The following is a 17,183-nucleotide window of genomic DNA, read 5'->3' as shown; positions in this document are numbered from 1 at the left end:
GCCATAGAAAGGTCTGATCAAGATGACCAGATTCCTTGTCTGTTTCCTTTGATGTATTTAATTCAGATGAACATTTATATCTCGAGTGCATTAACATAAAGACTACAAAAGGGACTGGAATTGTAGGGGCTGGAAAAAGTGGCTTGAGTTTTCTAGGGAAAGACAGGGACCTCAGAGCATGTGAATATGAGTGGGCCTGGGAGAGTCTGGAGAAGGGTCAGAGCTCGGGTGGAAAGCCCAATCCCATTCTGCCTTATTGTTGTGTACTCTGGCATATTCGTCCATCAGAGATGACAGTGAAGGATGAGCAATCAGCGACTTTATGATGGGCTGTTGGCCACTCTTCCCAGCTGGCTTTCCTTTCATTAGCCACTCACAATGTCCCACGAACTCTCTAGGAGGGAATCTGCAAGGTCATGGGGTATTAAGCAACATACACCCCCTTAGCCAGGGCATGGAAACACACAAAGAATTCTTGCAGCACATGGTTCAAATTCTATACAGACTGAGAAAAAGTTAAGTGTTGTTTAAATTAAGTACTGAGAGGTCAGCACACTTATAGCTAATATAGGAGAAAATAGTAAATATTCCAAGAATGGAGGTAGGGAGAAGTGGAAATGTCATGGGTTTTTATTACATACTTGTCAGGCTTATTATGGGGTGGTATATTCAGTTTAAATGCTGCCTATCAATTACAAAATCATATGCAAAAAATTCTAAATGATTTGTATACACTAGCTTAAGTGGTAGAGAATGCAGGCAGTAGATAGTGCCAGAGAGCCCTTTGGGACTGTCTAAAAGAATATCATTAATTTTTACAGTGTACTTCCATTTCTGGAGCTATTCCAGCATTGACTTTCTATAAAAATCATTTCAAGTTTAGAATTATGTTATTTGCTTGCAGCAACATCACAGGAGCAGTAGTGCACCATATGTTGCTACTTAGCAACTTAGTCTGTAAGTCCCAAAGCATGTACTGATTTGAAAATTGAACAGGAATTATAATTGTTGAGTGATGCTATGAGGCAAGTTGTCTTGGATTACTAAACTATGCAGATGTTTGATGTTATATAGGAAAAGGAATGAAACTATTTTTTTTCCTGTAGGATGACTAAAATGTTATATATGGTTGCTGAAAGGGGTAAATTAATTAAAATTCCCTAAAAGAATACCAGGTAGTGAATTCTTGAATACACTATATAACAAAAGGAATGTTAAGTGTAAAATTTAGCTAAGGCCATTCAACTTACTTCCTCCCCACAGAGAATGTATTATCTTGCATCAGTTTAATTTTTAAAATAGCACATTCCAAAAACATTTTCATATGTGCTGCATTATTAAAAAAATAGTTTGCTTCTGGCACACAAACCTGCCTTATCTTTACAAAGTACATAAAGTATCTGGAGCTCTTTACTCCTTCATATATTATCACTGGTATTGAAAGCATTCCTAGTAACTTCTGACTGAAATATTAAGAAAAATAATGTTGGTTGTTTGATTTTGTTTGACCCATTGTACTTGAATTGGAATATCTAAGAAGCCAAGTTGTTCTGATGTATATGTTTTGAATTTCCAATCCTTTATCCAAAAGTCTTTAAGACAGACATAATGATTCTCTGAAAGGAAGCAGCTGCTTTATAACAGCAATCATTTATTGAGTTTGTGTTTCTACTGTTTCAAACAAATTCAATTAGCCCTTACACTTGAAAACCCTAAAGGCTCCAAAGAGATGATACCAGGTTGCTTTAATCTAATAGTAATACTAAACTTGTCAGTACAGTTTTGGGATTGATGGCTAGAAGAAAATTAATAGCAACATTTTTCATTTTTTAATCAAACAGTCTTATTCAGAACTACCTATGGATCTTGAAGGCCACTTAGCTGAATGAATTCAGTTAAGAATTCTAAATGTAAAGCTCAGCCTTCCAAAGGTATTCTGAGAGTGATCAACCCAGTTGAATTGAAGGAAATGTAGTCCGGATCTTTGAACTTAACGATGACCTTCTCTTCTGAACAATATAGTGCAGTTTCCAGAATGTCTGCCAGGGGAGGCAGTGATCATAATGATTTCTAAATGCAGAGTTCATGGAGCGGCAGGACTGCCTCTGTTTTGAGTTAAGCACCAGATATTTTGTTCTGAGAGAAATTTCAAAGCTCCAAAAAGTGTAGCCCTAATATGTACATTAGATTTAATAATAAACTGGCAAGCACCATGAAGACACAAAGAGGTTTTATTTGTGTTCCCTGTCCCCTTGCCCATCCCAGTCATCAAATCTATCTGGGTGGGTATGTAGGCACTGAAAACTCCTATGTTAGAGTTCATGCCACAGTTACTGACATAGGAAACTCCAAGCTACCATGGGTTCACTGTTCCAGAGAAAAAAGATGTTCAAGTCCACAAAACGCTCTTATGAACTTTCCCTCACTTTCATTTATTTGTTACTTTTGCTTACATATTATGTTATGCTGGCACCTGGGGCAGTTATAATTTTGCTTTAAATGCACTTCTTGGACTAAAGGGCCTGGTCTTTTATGTATCCAAAAATACGGCCAAGGATTTACCTTTATAAATGTAACCATTTACCTTTTCATTGGACGTTTGTTGTCACTTCTCAGGATTAAATACCTTGTCACCCACTCCCACTGAAGAGGATACAAACATGCCCTTGAAATGTTTCAATCCTCTCATGCATTTTGGCTTGAAATCTACCCACCCAGGAGATTCGGAAAGCAGCCATCCAGTGCCCACTGGCCATGGGGCTCTGGTTGCAAATGTAACATTTTATTGAACACTGCCCCAAAAGTCAGTAATTAAAGTTATCTGGGACACGTGCAGCTCCTAATGATTAACGTGTCTATAGTCAGAAGCACAAATAAGCTGCACCTGTAAAGACTTTATTTCCTAAAGGTAAAACAACTGTTTATGAAAGATCATGCTGGCAAAACAGCTGCTTGCCATTCTGGAGAGGAAACAAGGTAGTATCTTTCAACAAATGCCAACTCCGGTGTTTTATCAGCTCGATCTCATTAACTGGAAACAGGGCTTAAATGCTTTGTTTATAAATTATGATTATTCCTGATTGCGGCAGTTACTGATAGTGCTACTCATTTGCAATGCGACTCTTTGAATTTGTTTAATTACAATTTGAAACAAGGCAGAGAAGATTAATTAACCCACCTGGCTGGCTGGCACATAGTCCTGGCTCGGCTCTGTCATGCTCATATACATGTTCTCACCGTCAAACTGCGAATGAAATAATAGTAAACATTCAGCGATCTGGACTGTGTGCATATCTGTAGTTGTTGCTATTTTGTTTTGTTTTCACCATCAAACTGGAAAACAGTAGCCATAAAAAAAAATATGTATCATGGTTGAGAATATGGAAAATCTGTCATAGCAAGTGAGATACGTCTTTTCTTTGATGTTTCTGTTGTCATCCTTCCTGACCCTCGATGTCAGTGATTTGGAGTAATTAGTGCTCTAGTAATTACAGCAAGCCAGCAAGAAATGAATGGTTTCCTTTCATCTGCAATCTGTTTTAAAACAAAATGGCTCATTTTGCATACCATGTATACATATTGCAGTTTGGCTGTAATGAAGTATTAAATGAATGGCATGATTTCTGAAAGGAAAGGATAATGGAAAATACACTAAGGCACAGCTCAATGCATTCTGAGTATTGCTCTCAAAAATGAAAAAGTGCAGGGTCATCATCATGGACTAAAATTGGCTTCATCACAATAGCTTTATGATTAAAAATTTCAACTTTAAAATAATATTCAAAAGGAGCATGTACCACTACAACCATGGCTAAGATGACAAGTAACAATGAATAACAACAAAAATATTCAGGCTTGATGATTAAATTTCTTTCTCTGAAGTTGTTCAAAAGCAGAATTAATGTATTACAAGTGCATAGAAATTCATAGCAACTTTACAAGTTAGGAACAAAACAGGGAGGAAATTCCTGGGGCAGTAGAATTGCAGAACTATCAAATAGTTCAAGGCACAACAACATACTTCTTATTGTTTGGGTTTTTGAAAGCAGTAATCACTCCATTCGAACTTAATCCTCAGCTATCTTTAGTCACTTGATAAATGGTCAAAACATTCCTTCTTTAGTAAGAAGAAGAATTTTCCCTAGGAAATAATCAAACGGACTAATACAGCCAGCTTCAAAGAGCTGAGTTTGAAAGTACTTTCATTGTCAGGCTAACTAATTTCAGACACAAGAACTTGAAAATCCGAAAAATTACTTTGCAAGACAGAATAGTGTTACTGATGAAGGTGCAAGTACACAGAATGCAGATGTACTTTATATCCAATCAAAAAGAAAAAGATATTGTGTTCTAGACATCACATTCCACCACCTATAAGCTGTTCATGCCAGAGGGTTGTACAAATACGAGGGACACACAACAGAGCTTCTGAACTGTAGTCTGCAGCAAGTGGGGGCCCTGAAGATTCACATAGGCATGAACTCTACAGGTAAAGATGTCTCCAGGACACTGAAGCAGTCATGAGGTTAAATTCAAAGGACCAGAGGATTTCCTCATGCATCACCCTGCGAATACATTTCATGTCATGAATAAACTTTTCTGAACAGGTATGAAATCACTTCTGAATGATGTGGTTGTTGGGCCAAATCAGAAACGGCACCCTCAGAGAAGACAAGTTGGACATTTTGGCTGCTTTGTCATCTGGCTCAGGAGCCCTGAGCCCAAGTGACTTACCCAAGGTTGCTTTTCCATCAGTCGGGCGAGCGCCTTCAACCCAAAGACAGCCCAGGCCCAGTCAGGCCGCCTGTTACTCCTGACAGCTCAGAACCTGACAAGGAGGATCACGCAGCATTTCTCCAACCCCGCTCACTGTTGGTTTGTTTGCAAATATTTTTAATGTTAAGATGCCAAAGAACCATTTAAAATATGGACAGTTTCTCTGACTATAACAAACTAAACTGAACAGAAGTAGTGAAGTGAATCAAATGCTCCACTGCCTATGCATATTCTATAAATGTGTTACTTTCTATTTCATCTTCTCAAACTCATTTTCTAAATCTGGTGTCATTCTCAAGCCAACTAAGGATTTGAAGTTTTGGTTTTAGTCTATCCAAAGTGTATGCTAATTGAGTATATTCAATGTTACTGCTCTTGATAAGGACACTTTTCTCAAAAAGGACCTGTGCCTAAGTGGTTTTACACCAAGGCTGAAACAGCATTCTTCAATACAGGTATGTGGCTCCAGGAATAACTATTTTTTAAAGACATTCTATGTCCCTATCACCTGCCTCTTTCTTTAGCTGTATTAACTGATTTAATCTCCATAACCATCAGGAGTTTGGTGTTATTATCACCCACACTTTACAAATGAAGATACAGAGGCACAGAGGATGCAAACTAGATGCTCAAGGTTACATGGCTTATAAGAGGGAGGGCTGGGGTTCGAAGCCAAGAGAGCTGGCTTTCTAGCATATACATTTAAACACCAGAAATATAAATATATTCTGAATCATAAAAATGAGTTAGCTATCAATTCTGAAAACAATGTCAGCATATTATCAAAACAGAGTGTTGGCAATATCTTGATGACATGGGGATTGTCCAGGATTTCTATAGCGTTGAGACTTTCAAAAAAGCAAGAGTCATCATGAGCTGTCAATTTAGTAATCAGGCTGACAGAATATCCCTGGATACTTTATAATCAAGACAAGGTTAATTTTACATGTCAACTGCACCAGGCAACAGGGCGTCCATGTGTTTGGTCAGTGATTATTCTAGGTATGTCTGTGAGGGTACTTTTGGATGAAATTAACATTTGAATTGGTAGAATGAGTAAAACAGATTGCTCTCCCTATTGTGGGTGGGCCTCCCCAGTAAGCTGAAGGCCTGAATAAAATATAAATAAAATAAAAGACTTAGTAAGAGGGAATTGTTCTTGTTTGACTGTTAACTGTGACATCAGTCTTTTCCTGCCTGCAGATTTGAAACATCAGCTCTTCTTGGGTCTCAAGCCTGCCAGTGTTTGAACTGGAACTATCTATTGGCCCTCTTGAGTCTCCAGCTCCCCAACTACAGGTTTTGGGACTTCTCAGCTTCCATAATTACATGAGAAAATTCCTTATAATAGATATCATTTATATCTCCTATTAGTTCTGTTTCTCTGGTGAACTCTTAATACAGGTGGCTTCTTCTACTGTCAAGATATTCACAACTTCTCTGAAAACTTATTTCTAGAAGACCTACAATGTTGAAACCCATGAAGAGATGGCATCTAATCCATGCTGTTGCTCACTCTCTAGGGGGGCAGAAGCCATGTGGATTTTGCTGTGAATCTCTGGCCTCACTGCCACTGCCTGTGCTCCAGGGCACCCCACATACATTCACACCTCTTGTCCAGAATGCTTTCCTTCCCTTTTACTTGCTGAAATATTTCTTATACCTCTCAGCTCCCCTCAGTCAGGGCTGGACTCTCTCCAGCCTCTAGGCTTCCCTTAGGCAGCCCTCTGGTTCCAGGCAAGTTTTGTCCTTACTGGAAAACTCTACTGGGCTTGAGCTGCCAGCAAACAGTGCACAGCCTAGTCATCTTTGGTGCCTCTACAGTGCAGGGCCAGCACAGAAGTCCTCAGGAAATGTCTAATTAACAAAAATGAAATCATACGTGCTTGATTAAATAGATTACTTTCCTAGAGAAGGTGGTGATTTGAGAAGAGGAGAAAGACTCAGCTTTCAGAGAATGGTTTGAAGGCTTTTTAAAGGGGTCAACTCAAAATCCTACAGCAGATTAAAGTCAGTTGCTGTAGGAGCAGAGGCCCTTAAAAAGAACAAAAAGGGAACTGAAATAACTAGGAAACAATTACTCAAATGCTGGATCCAGTTCTTCCTTAAGCTTTATCTTTAATTTAAAAACATATAGACTGGCCAAGAATTAAAAGAGACATGTCAGTAAATGAGGATACTCTCTTTCTGAAGAATTTTGAGTTGCTAAACAAAAATACGTATGTGTCAGAACAGACCTAGCCATTCCCCTTGTGGCTGGGCAAACTCTTGAGCCCAGGGAGAAAAATAAGTCAAGATCCCACCCCATAGCCTCCCCCATTACCCCACTGCACCCTCCACCAGGTTAATGTCATTGTCATAGTTTGCACAATCCCCCCAACCACACCCTGTCCAGGAGCTGGTTCCAGGGATCTCAATAGGCCTCATGGTGGTGCAACACTCTTAGAAGGCATCTGGGTCAGGGGTGGAGGTCCAGCTGTCATGGGGAGAACTGTAGTGCACAGTGCCTAGAATGTCAGTCTTGGGAAGGTCCCTGCAGCCATATCTGAACCTCTCTTGTTATGATGGGATAAACACACTTTTTACTGGTCACACAGGCCATCTGGGAATTGAAGTGTGGATTTCTAGTAGAAGAATTCTCCACTATGACATACTGCTTTCTACTCCATCACCCATAAGAAGTGGGGGGGTCATACTCTAGGACTATTTGTATGTGGCTTGTTTGCATATCTCACACTCTTAAAGGCACAGTATTTGCATTATCACTCTAAGGACCCCGCTTCACTTAACCTGCACCACATATTAGATGAACATTATTAATAACTATTGCAATAAAACTATTTTATTAAAAATCACTGCATTTCCTTACTCCTTGTTTATCACAGTTATTATTCTTAGAAGTCAACTGAATTTAGGCTTTATAACTTTTCAAAATATGTCTAAGCACACAAGGACTTTTAATTTCCATGTATTCTCAATTTAAAACCTGAAGCAGAGTTTGATAGAATAAATAGGCTGACTTATTTAAATCTAAATGTAAATGGCATCAGCTCAGGATTAGCCTTTCTGACCAAGTGTTTTTATAGTCTTCATTTTGTTTTTATTTCAAAGCACCAGGGAACGCAATCACATAAAAAGTCATTTATAATCTTCTACTACAGTTTTTAAATTGTTTTTAGATAATATTAACCAAACCCATAATCCCAAAGAGCTTTTCAGACTAGGTAGTTATTAGTTCTTCTATTTAAAAACTGAAAGCAGACATCTAACACTGTCTGAATATAGTGAATGATGAACAAAAATGGGCAATATTAGGCTACCAAAACCACTAAAATAAGAAAAATCAAAGATGGAATGTGAAGTACAAATCAATCATTGGCACTGGTACAGGAAATGGGATCTTTTTAGGGAAACCATTAGAAGAAAACCAGAAAACTGCTTCTGGGGTGGGCGGACCTCATGGATTTCATGAAACAGTACCACACTGTATCGCCTATGAAGGGAAACCGTACATTTCTGGGTATTTTATGAAGGAATATTTGATACTTGGATTTTTTTTTAAAGCCAAAAATGGAGATTTTTATAATGGGGAGTTAATTTGACATCTCTTAGAGGATGCATTATAATACATCATTGTAAGAGAGGGTAATATCCTCAAAATAAAGTCTCCATTTTTGTACTGCTTGTCTCAAATATAAGATGGTAAGTCATCTATTTTTTAATTTATTTTTTGGTGATGGAGGAAATAACTTAAGTTTGGGCAATGAAGTCAAAGACTTCTGCTGTTTCATGTAAAGCAAAGCATTTTGAGAAATGTAACCAGAATGTGAAGGGTGACAATGTGCACGTGAGCATGGCTGTCACTGCCATTCACACACATAGGACCATGTATCCAATAAAAACAGAGCAGGATGAACTCCTGTGCTTACTATGCACCCTCCTGCTCTCAAGGACAAAGGGCAGGAGATGCAGGAGAGGGAATATGTGTTTATTTATCTTCCAGTTTCAAGGCTGAACGTGTTGATACAAGAGAGTCTAAGGCAGTCTGCCTCCATGCTGAGTCAGGCTGAATGCAACTGGTGCTGAGCACAGTGGCCCAGAAAAGAGGCGCACACTGAAAGGAAGCGAGACCAGCAGAGCACAGGCTGGCAACTTCGGGAAAAAGAAAGCAGAGTTACTCTGTCAGCACTTTGAATGGGTGTGCGTTACAACCTGGGAGCACACAGAGCTGAAACAGGAAAGAGAAACCCTCTCCGTTGGGCTCCTGTCACTCGAACTTGAGTGGGAAACACTGCTGCAGATCTGAATGGCACAGGGAGAAAATATGATCTGGGCATAGAGAGGCTGCTGGGAAGAGCTGGACACTCGAGGGGGAGAGAGAATGCCATACCCCAAACCCCAGGGTACTATACCCACACTTAGAATCTGGACTCTGTTTGAGAACTGAACTGGCATTCTCATTTTTATCCTAGTGATATGTTTATGGGGGAAATTTTTTTCATGTTTTCTTTTGTTAACTTTGATAACTGAAATTTCAGTAATAATGTTACAGATAACTTGGATTGTAATAATGTTACAGAGGATATCAACGGTGTCCTCGCCGAGACACAGTGGCATGATTGTCAGTCAAACAGCAGTTTCCCTCTGCAGCTAAGGGTATGTTTTTTTAAACAAACACTAAGCTTACTAACTCAAATGAACTCTGTATTCTTTTAAGTAGTCACCTTATAGGCTTCACTCATAAGATAATGAGGCCATCATGGTTCAAACCAGTTTTAACCTTTGCAGGCACTTTCTAATCACACTTAGTGTATTAAGATACTTAATCTTTGTTACAATCTTATAATTTGGTGACTACGATTACTCCTGAGACACCAAAGAGTTAAGTAGCTTGTCTGTGATGGATCCAATCACAGGTGCACCGGGTCTGCTCAGCCTGCCTGACCTCACACCTCAGCCACTGGCCTTGGCTTCTGGAAGGGCTGGCCTCCTTCCCATGGTTCAGGACAGCTTCTGTTGTCACCACAGCTAGTCTGAGGCTAGCACCACCTTACATCAAGAGGCTCTGCCAGAGATAAAGTTCTGTCTTCCCCAGAGTCTGTGTGGAAGGGCTGGACAGCTTATCCTAAGAGTGCAGAGGAGGTGCAGTCCTTGGTAACCAGTGAGGGTTTGTTGCAAAACTATGTCGGCAGGGAAACGTACCTCACATTTTGCTCTTCCTGCCTCCCTGTCCTGCTTCCCTCTCCCTCACTCTTATTTCCCTGGGCTTGCCAGGGCTAATATGTGAGCTTTTACTACAGGCTGTGCTTTCTGGGGAGTTTGGACTAAGGCAGTCCCGAATGGCAAACAGCAAGTGACAGTGCTCTTAACTGAAGTGCTATGCTAACCTCATCTGTGTTTGTTTTGTTTCCATTATGTGATTTTAAAGAACCATTAATTCTATTTTAAATTCCTGTGCAAAGGCAGAAAAAAGCTTATGAAATAATAATAAATAGAGGAATGAAGAGGAAAATCTGTACCATGAAGACATTACTCCATTAGAAAGAAAAAAATGCAAGTTTCTAGAAACCATCTCAACCCCAAACTTCCAACACAAAGCAATCCATGCTTGTCATGCATTATATAAGAGAAGAATGTGTGATAAAAGCTTAACTATCACTCCTAATCCAACCTGGTGAATTTAACGGAAATGAATTTAACTGAATCAAAACATGTATGATACACACTTCCGGGTTTTACTCAAAGGGCTTCACAAGGTGTCTCTCTAATATTGGAAAATCAGAAGCAGTGATTTCTGTTTCGAAGTAGGAGTTTTGTTTTTGACATTAATTCCCAAGTAATTTCTGAATGTCTATAAAGTGTAAAGCTGTAACTACAGTGCATTCCACTATACTGCATAGTTGAAACTCAGAGTAGTTTCAAATGAGTGGCTTCAGAACATTCTTTGCCTCGTCATGTTTCAGACAAATTTTTCTGAAGCCATCTAAGCGAGGGAATGATTTGAGAAGTACATTCAAACTTGCTGGCAGTCCTTCCCTAAACTCACTTATTTCCACATCATAACAACTATCACCTCATTTACCATGTACCTAAATCCTGCACAGATGTGGAATGAAAAGTATGAAAGTCATTACTTTTGGGGGGATGGCTTTTTTATTGCTAGTATTTCTTTTTTAAGCACAGTGAAATTTTTCACTATCTGACATGTAGAGAAAAAAGTGAGAGTATTTTCTATACATGTCTGGTCTGGAAGAGCATGCTTCATACTGGGAACCTGAAAACAAGAAAAATCTAAGGGACTTGCAGCAGCTCAGAGCACTGAAAATGCATGAGACTTGAATGACAGATGTAGAAAAAGGATTAACCTGAGAAGTTATATTTAGACTGTTTGGATAACAACTGAGTGGGATAAAACTTTTTGAAAGCTTTGAGGACAAACAGTTATTGAATAATTGTGAGATTAAAGTGGTAGTACCAAATAAAAATACAAATAGGAAGGTACAGAGTTATTAAGATGGAGATTTTCACTTCCCTATTATTATTACTCAGAAAATAACTTTGTGACTAAATATAACAATGATGTTACAAGAATAGACTTTTGGTAATTAAAATCTCCTAATGGTAGGACAGGTGCTGAAACATATTTTGATATATTTAGGCAAACCTGACCACTTAGAAATACAAGAAGTTCAGTTTAGGTCTACTCCAGTTCCCTTTTGAGATCAGATTTGACATTGATTATTTTTTCAAGTTCCAGAGAATTTCTGTTTTCTAAATGAGAACGTAATGACATTGTAAAGAACTGGATAAAAGCCTTCAACTCATTGAGTTTGTCTTTGTCCATGGCAAATGGATGCAGAGCTCCGTTTGGTGTTTATCAATCATTTTAAGGAGCGTGAGAAGTAACCCAATCCATTTGTTATGTGAAAGAGAGTATAATTTTTGAATTTTCTTTAACAAATACTATATAGACCTACCTATGTTTGAGTTGCCTCCTTTGATATCTAAGTAGTTGCATGTGACTTTCACTGCCGACTGCCCACATTTTTATGAAGATAATAGCATAACTTTCTTACTTTAGCTGAAGGATTCATGCATAAGGTGTCCTCTTCTGAAGGCATATTCATTATGTGTATTTATGGAGTTTCAATTCCAAAGTCTCTATTGTTTTCATGTTTATAATAGTTCTAACTATTCCCCTCAGATCTTTCTCCCACTCCCATTTGATTTGCTTTTTTTGTTTTTTTTGGTAGCATTCCCCCCAGTACTTCATCCTCCCTCTTGACAACATCCTTTTTAGAACATGATATGCTGCCAGAAACATGTCGGAGCTGAAACTGCAAGTCTTGTTGCTGGAAACAGCATGCCTGCTTCTACTCAAAGCCTTTTTTTTACTGCATGCTAAGAAGGGGTTGGTTTCCTTTGTTTTACGTTCTGGAATGGCACCATACGATGCTCTTTTGCTAAAACACTGAGAGAAGAAAATCTCACTACATGGTACTATCAAGGGTGAGCCTTCTAGCATGTTCTTGCTGGTACAATTCAATGGTAATCAACACATCCCCAGGTAAAGTTGTGGTGACCATTCACTCATTCATTCAACAAATGCTCAGGTTGCACCTACTGCTTGCCAGGCCCCATTCTCAGCAACAGAGGCTAATATTTATTTTATGCTTATTATGTGTCAAATGCCTACATGTATTCACTCATTTAATCCTTACCACAGCCCTGTGTGGCAGGCAGTGTTTGTATCCTTTGACCAATAAAGAGACTGAGCCTTAATTAAGTCACTTGGAAGGGTAAGGGAGAGCTTCAATTCCATGTCTGTCTGATGGAAGAAGAGTCCTTAATAGATCTGCGGAAGGGAAACAATACCTTTACAAAAGAAGAGGCTCAATCAACATGCAAGTTTTAGGTATCCCAAAACGATTGTTAGATTAATGGATGTCATAACCAATTCCAAGACTACCAGAGCATTTGACAACTTTCTATTATTTTAGTGACAAAGTCCACTTAATGACGGGTTATTTCCTACAAGTACATACCGTCTTCCATAGCCTACTCTAACCAGACCAGAGGAGCCCACAGAGGCAGAAGGTATGTTAGGGAGGCTGTAGGGCCCAATGGTTCAGAGTGGAATTAAACACCCATCTCTGCCATTTAGCAGCTATAGACTTGGGAATAGATGGCCTCTGTGAACTTTGGTGACCCTGTCACAGGATTGTCATGAAAGCCAGACCTGCAAAGGAAGCACTTAGCATAATGCACATGTCTAGCTGATAACTCAAAGCAAATCCCTCACCTTTTGCTTTACTGCTTGATGACCTAGATTAAACCAGTCTGAGTCCATTCAACTAGTTTTACTTCTCCTCCTTCACTGCTTAAAGTCCTCCAGTGTTCCCAAGGTAAATTTCAACCTCCTTAGTTTAGAACACAAGCCCCTTCCTGAAAGGAACAGCTGAACCATTTGCTGATGGCTGGTGTTCACTCTAAATGGCCAGTGCCAGTGCCATGCCTATTGTTAAATATTTTTAACATTGCTCTGGTGTGCATCTCCTGTCACTCAATATCTCTTCCTTGCTCAGTGCTTCCATGTGGCCAAAACAAACCCCTGCCTCCGTTCCTTTCCATCAGCTCCTCTGCTTGGAATACTTCCCCACCTCCAGCTCCTTCCTTACCTCTCTATCTCCAGTAATAAGATGATCACAGGACTGATCAACCAATCTGGAACCCTTCTGAGAGTGAAAGGAGGTGCTACTACTAATCATGACTGAACAACAGGCATAAACTTGGATTATCTCAGGCGCAGAGTATGTCCCCACCAGAAGGAAGCCTTCCCTGCCACCACAGTGACTGAGGGCTTCTCCTCAGTGCTTCTGGAACCTCTCTGCGGCATCTGGCGCTCACTGCAGCCTCCATCGCCCCGTACTGCCGAGATTTCACTGCCTCTCTCCTACCTGAGACCGTGGGCTCTTCAAGGGCAGGGATCCTCCTATTTACTTCTCTGTCCCCAGCACTTAGCTTATTCCAAGCACATAGCGTTTACTAAATAACATTAAATGAATGACTAAATAAATTAGTATTTTGTGAGAACTAAAAGCACTTCAGATATTCCACCATTCTGTTTTCCTGCAGTAATATTTATCCTGTGTGCTTTCGTTTCCAAATCAACTCCTATCCATGAAAATAACAGAGCCTCCAGGGCATTGGACAAAATCTTCTGTAAACCAGATCACACTCTAGTTTTCCATTTCTTCCTATTCTACAGGGCCTGACTTTTCTTTAGTCACTCTAGTCGGAATAATTTGAAAAGAAGTTCATTTTAGGAGAGCTCAGAGAAGAGCTAAAAGTTCCACGGTACCAAGTAGGCAAGTCCAGTTCCAGTCAGCAGATTGTGCCGATGCTGCTCCAGATCAAGCTGGTTTATTTTTTCACGCTGACGTCAAGCTGCTGGTGAACATTTTGCTCTCTGAATCATCTCCAGATCTATACCAGCATGCTAATGAAAAGCCGACTGATTGGCAGAGTGTGTGCAATTCATTCCACCCTCCTGCCCGTGTGTTCTGTGAGTAATCCAGGGCCTCTGTTTCCCTTGAAGGTATGGCAGAATAGGACACATCTTAGGAGTTAAATTTAGTTTGAAATCCTACTGCAGACCCACTTCAAACCATCACGAAGTGGGTTTGAAATAAGAAGAGCCAGATAGGAGTCCTGGTTCCGACACTTCCCAGCAGACTGGTCTTGGGAAGAGGAGGATTATACTTTCTTTATGCAGTCTTTTTTCAGATTCAAATACGACATGAAAAGGCATGTGTAAAAGCACTAAACAATACAAACCCTGTCCTACATTTTGGAAACTATGGTACTTCCTCCTCATGGCAAGTTTATTTGGCTGTTTCCATCATTAATTGGAACAATCAATAGGTGGAAAGTCATGCAGAACCAGGCTCAATGTGTTCTAAATTAGCCTGTGGGAAGTCTGAAATATGAAAAATGGTATGTAGACATTATTTTTAATTGCTATACATACATGTGAAGAGTCTTACCTTAAATATGAGATAAAAGAAAAGCAATGGAGTGGACAAAGAAACTAGTACTATAATAACCAAATCAATGAAAACTTTGTAGCACATTGTGTGTGTGTGCTTATACATATGTGCATGTAAATATACACATGTTCTTTACATGTGTACATATTTAGTTATGATGTGTGTGTACAAATATTTTGCCTTGAAGTTTTTTATTTGGCTTTTGTTTAAATCATTTTAAATTACATAGGCAAGCAGCTGTTCTGGTACAGTATTAAAAATTTCCACACAAAACTGCAGGAGAAATTATCTGAAACATGAAGCCTTACTGAACTTTTCTCTTAATTCACAGAGAAAATATTATCCAGTATAATAAATCACATCATATCACATTCACCAAACTTGCTTTAGGTGAATTTGTTGTCATAAAAATGAAGATTTCAGATAATTTTGGCATAAAAAATGCAATATCTAAAGAGAGTAGTAGGTTACAGGAAGACATAGGTCTCCTATAGTGTTTTATTTTCCATAGCTTATTAGCTTTATGCATAAACTACCCATAAGGTAACAATTGCTCATTGTATTTTGTGGAACTATGTAACAATTTTTTGCTCTAGTTCACCAACTGCATAACCAGCTAGATAACCTAACTAGATACTTGAGCTGTTTCAGTAATCATTTAATAATATTCCTTATAATGTTCATATCAAAGATATTACATAATCTCCACCACTCTGCAACCTATTATTCTACCTTCTGTAAGAAACATTATTTTATTAATATCTTTTGCACATTTCATATTTGCTCTGAAAAATTCAGGCATAATATATTTTTATAATCATTAAGTAAATTAATATTAATGTTAGATTAAGTGGTTTCAGGATTTTTTTGCTTGAAATGCCTTCTGACTAGTTCTGAGCAGAACATACAGACTTTAAATATATCTAATGAGTCTTGTCACTAAGAAATCCTTCAATGTTACTTGAGACATTAAACTTGAAGCAAATAATTTAAACATGTATTGAAGTAAGAATAGGATGGAAACTAAACATTAGAGCAAGACAAATTACCTAAGATGGATTTTTACTTTAAAAGCAGAACAATGTTGCCTTTTCTTTAGAGCTAATATGACTTTCCTTGCAAAGTAGTGCCTATTTCCATTCTACATTATTTAGGCAACCAAGCTCTTTGGACACATGACTGGAAAATGTCCTGCATCTAATACTTAAAATCCATATTTTACAATACCCTCATTGCATCCCATTTTCAGGCAATGAAACTGCATTTGTAATAATCCATTTGAATTAGTAGTTTCAAAAACTAATGTAGCCTCTCAGAATGTGAATGTTCTAATTATGTAGATTGCAAACTGTACTTTTTAAAACAGTGCCCTTTCACACTATCTTTCTGTTGAACAGAAAAGAGCTTGTGGATATGCATTTTTAGAAAAGTTTATGAGGCTTCATGCGCTGCTATCTTCTCTATACTTCCTCTTTGTATTTTATCCATTAGCAGTCACTGAGGACTGTTTTCAGTCAAACATCTTGAAGGTGTGAGGCTGACTTACTTAGCAAAGGGTTTCTGTAATGCCAACCACATCAACCATGCGATTTAAGTGACTCCATCTTGTAGACAGTTATTAGCACATCCTTGGATCTTTTTGGATTCAAAGGTTTGTTTTGACTTTGTTTTTCCCATTGCATGGCCCTAGCTTTGCTTATTCTATTTAATATATCATGATACATATACAATGCAACCCACATCTTCTGTGGAAGTGTTTCTTAACTGGGGTTGATTCTACTCCCTCCCCCCAACCTTGATTGTCAGTACCGAAGGGTGTTACTGGCATCTAGTGGATAGAAACCAGGGATGCCATGGCACATTATAAAATGCACAGTGCAGCCCCCGTAGAAAAGTTGTATCAAGCCCCCATATCAGCAAAGGGACTACTGAAAAACCCTGGTCTGTGGAATGGGTTGAGTTTGAGGTTTCAGTCATTTTCATGAAAAACTGAGATGAGAGACAAGATCAACTATGAAATGATGCACTTAAGGAATCAAGGTAGCTCAAATTCTAAATCAACTAATAAGTCTATTTAAAAAAATAATTTACTTATGACCTAAGTAGTTTGTTCAATGCAGTGTAATTGCCCAGCTCTGACAGGGCTATGGCACTCCTCCAGCTGCTTCAGCTCTGGGGCTCAACGCCAGAATCGCAGAGCTTCCGCACCCCATGCTTATGACTCCGTGAATTCAAAATAGATGTACCCTGTAGTACATAGACTTCGGCGTTTCAATTGCTCTGGGTAAATTAGCGATTTGTTAATTAGGATTCTATTTATCCTTTTGTGCACAAAACTAATTATTTGTTTGCAAGATG

The 17,183-nt window shown here is 38.8% G+C and overlaps 1 protein-coding gene across 1 annotated transcript in view; it reads right to left on the bottom strand.

The window, feature by feature from the left end:
* Positions 1 to 17,183, bottom strand: part of TOX (thymocyte selection associated high mobility group box) — a 286,688-nt gene that overhangs the window by 132,929 nt on the left and 136,576 nt on the right. The window contains exon 2 of the mRNA XM_036907552.2: positions 3,179 to 3,244. Coding sequence (XP_036763447.1) covers positions 3,179 to 3,244 — 66 coding nt within the window. The remainder of the gene's footprint in view (positions 1 to 3,178; positions 3,245 to 17,183) is intronic.

Source organism: Manis pentadactyla, chromosome 3 (assembly GCF_030020395.1).
Source record: "Manis pentadactyla isolate mManPen7 chromosome 3, mManPen7.hap1, whole genome shotgun sequence".
NCBI classification, from domain to species: Eukaryota; Metazoa; Chordata; class Mammalia; order Pholidota; family Manidae; genus Manis; species Manis pentadactyla.
This window is presented reverse-complemented; position numbering and strand designations above follow the sequence as displayed.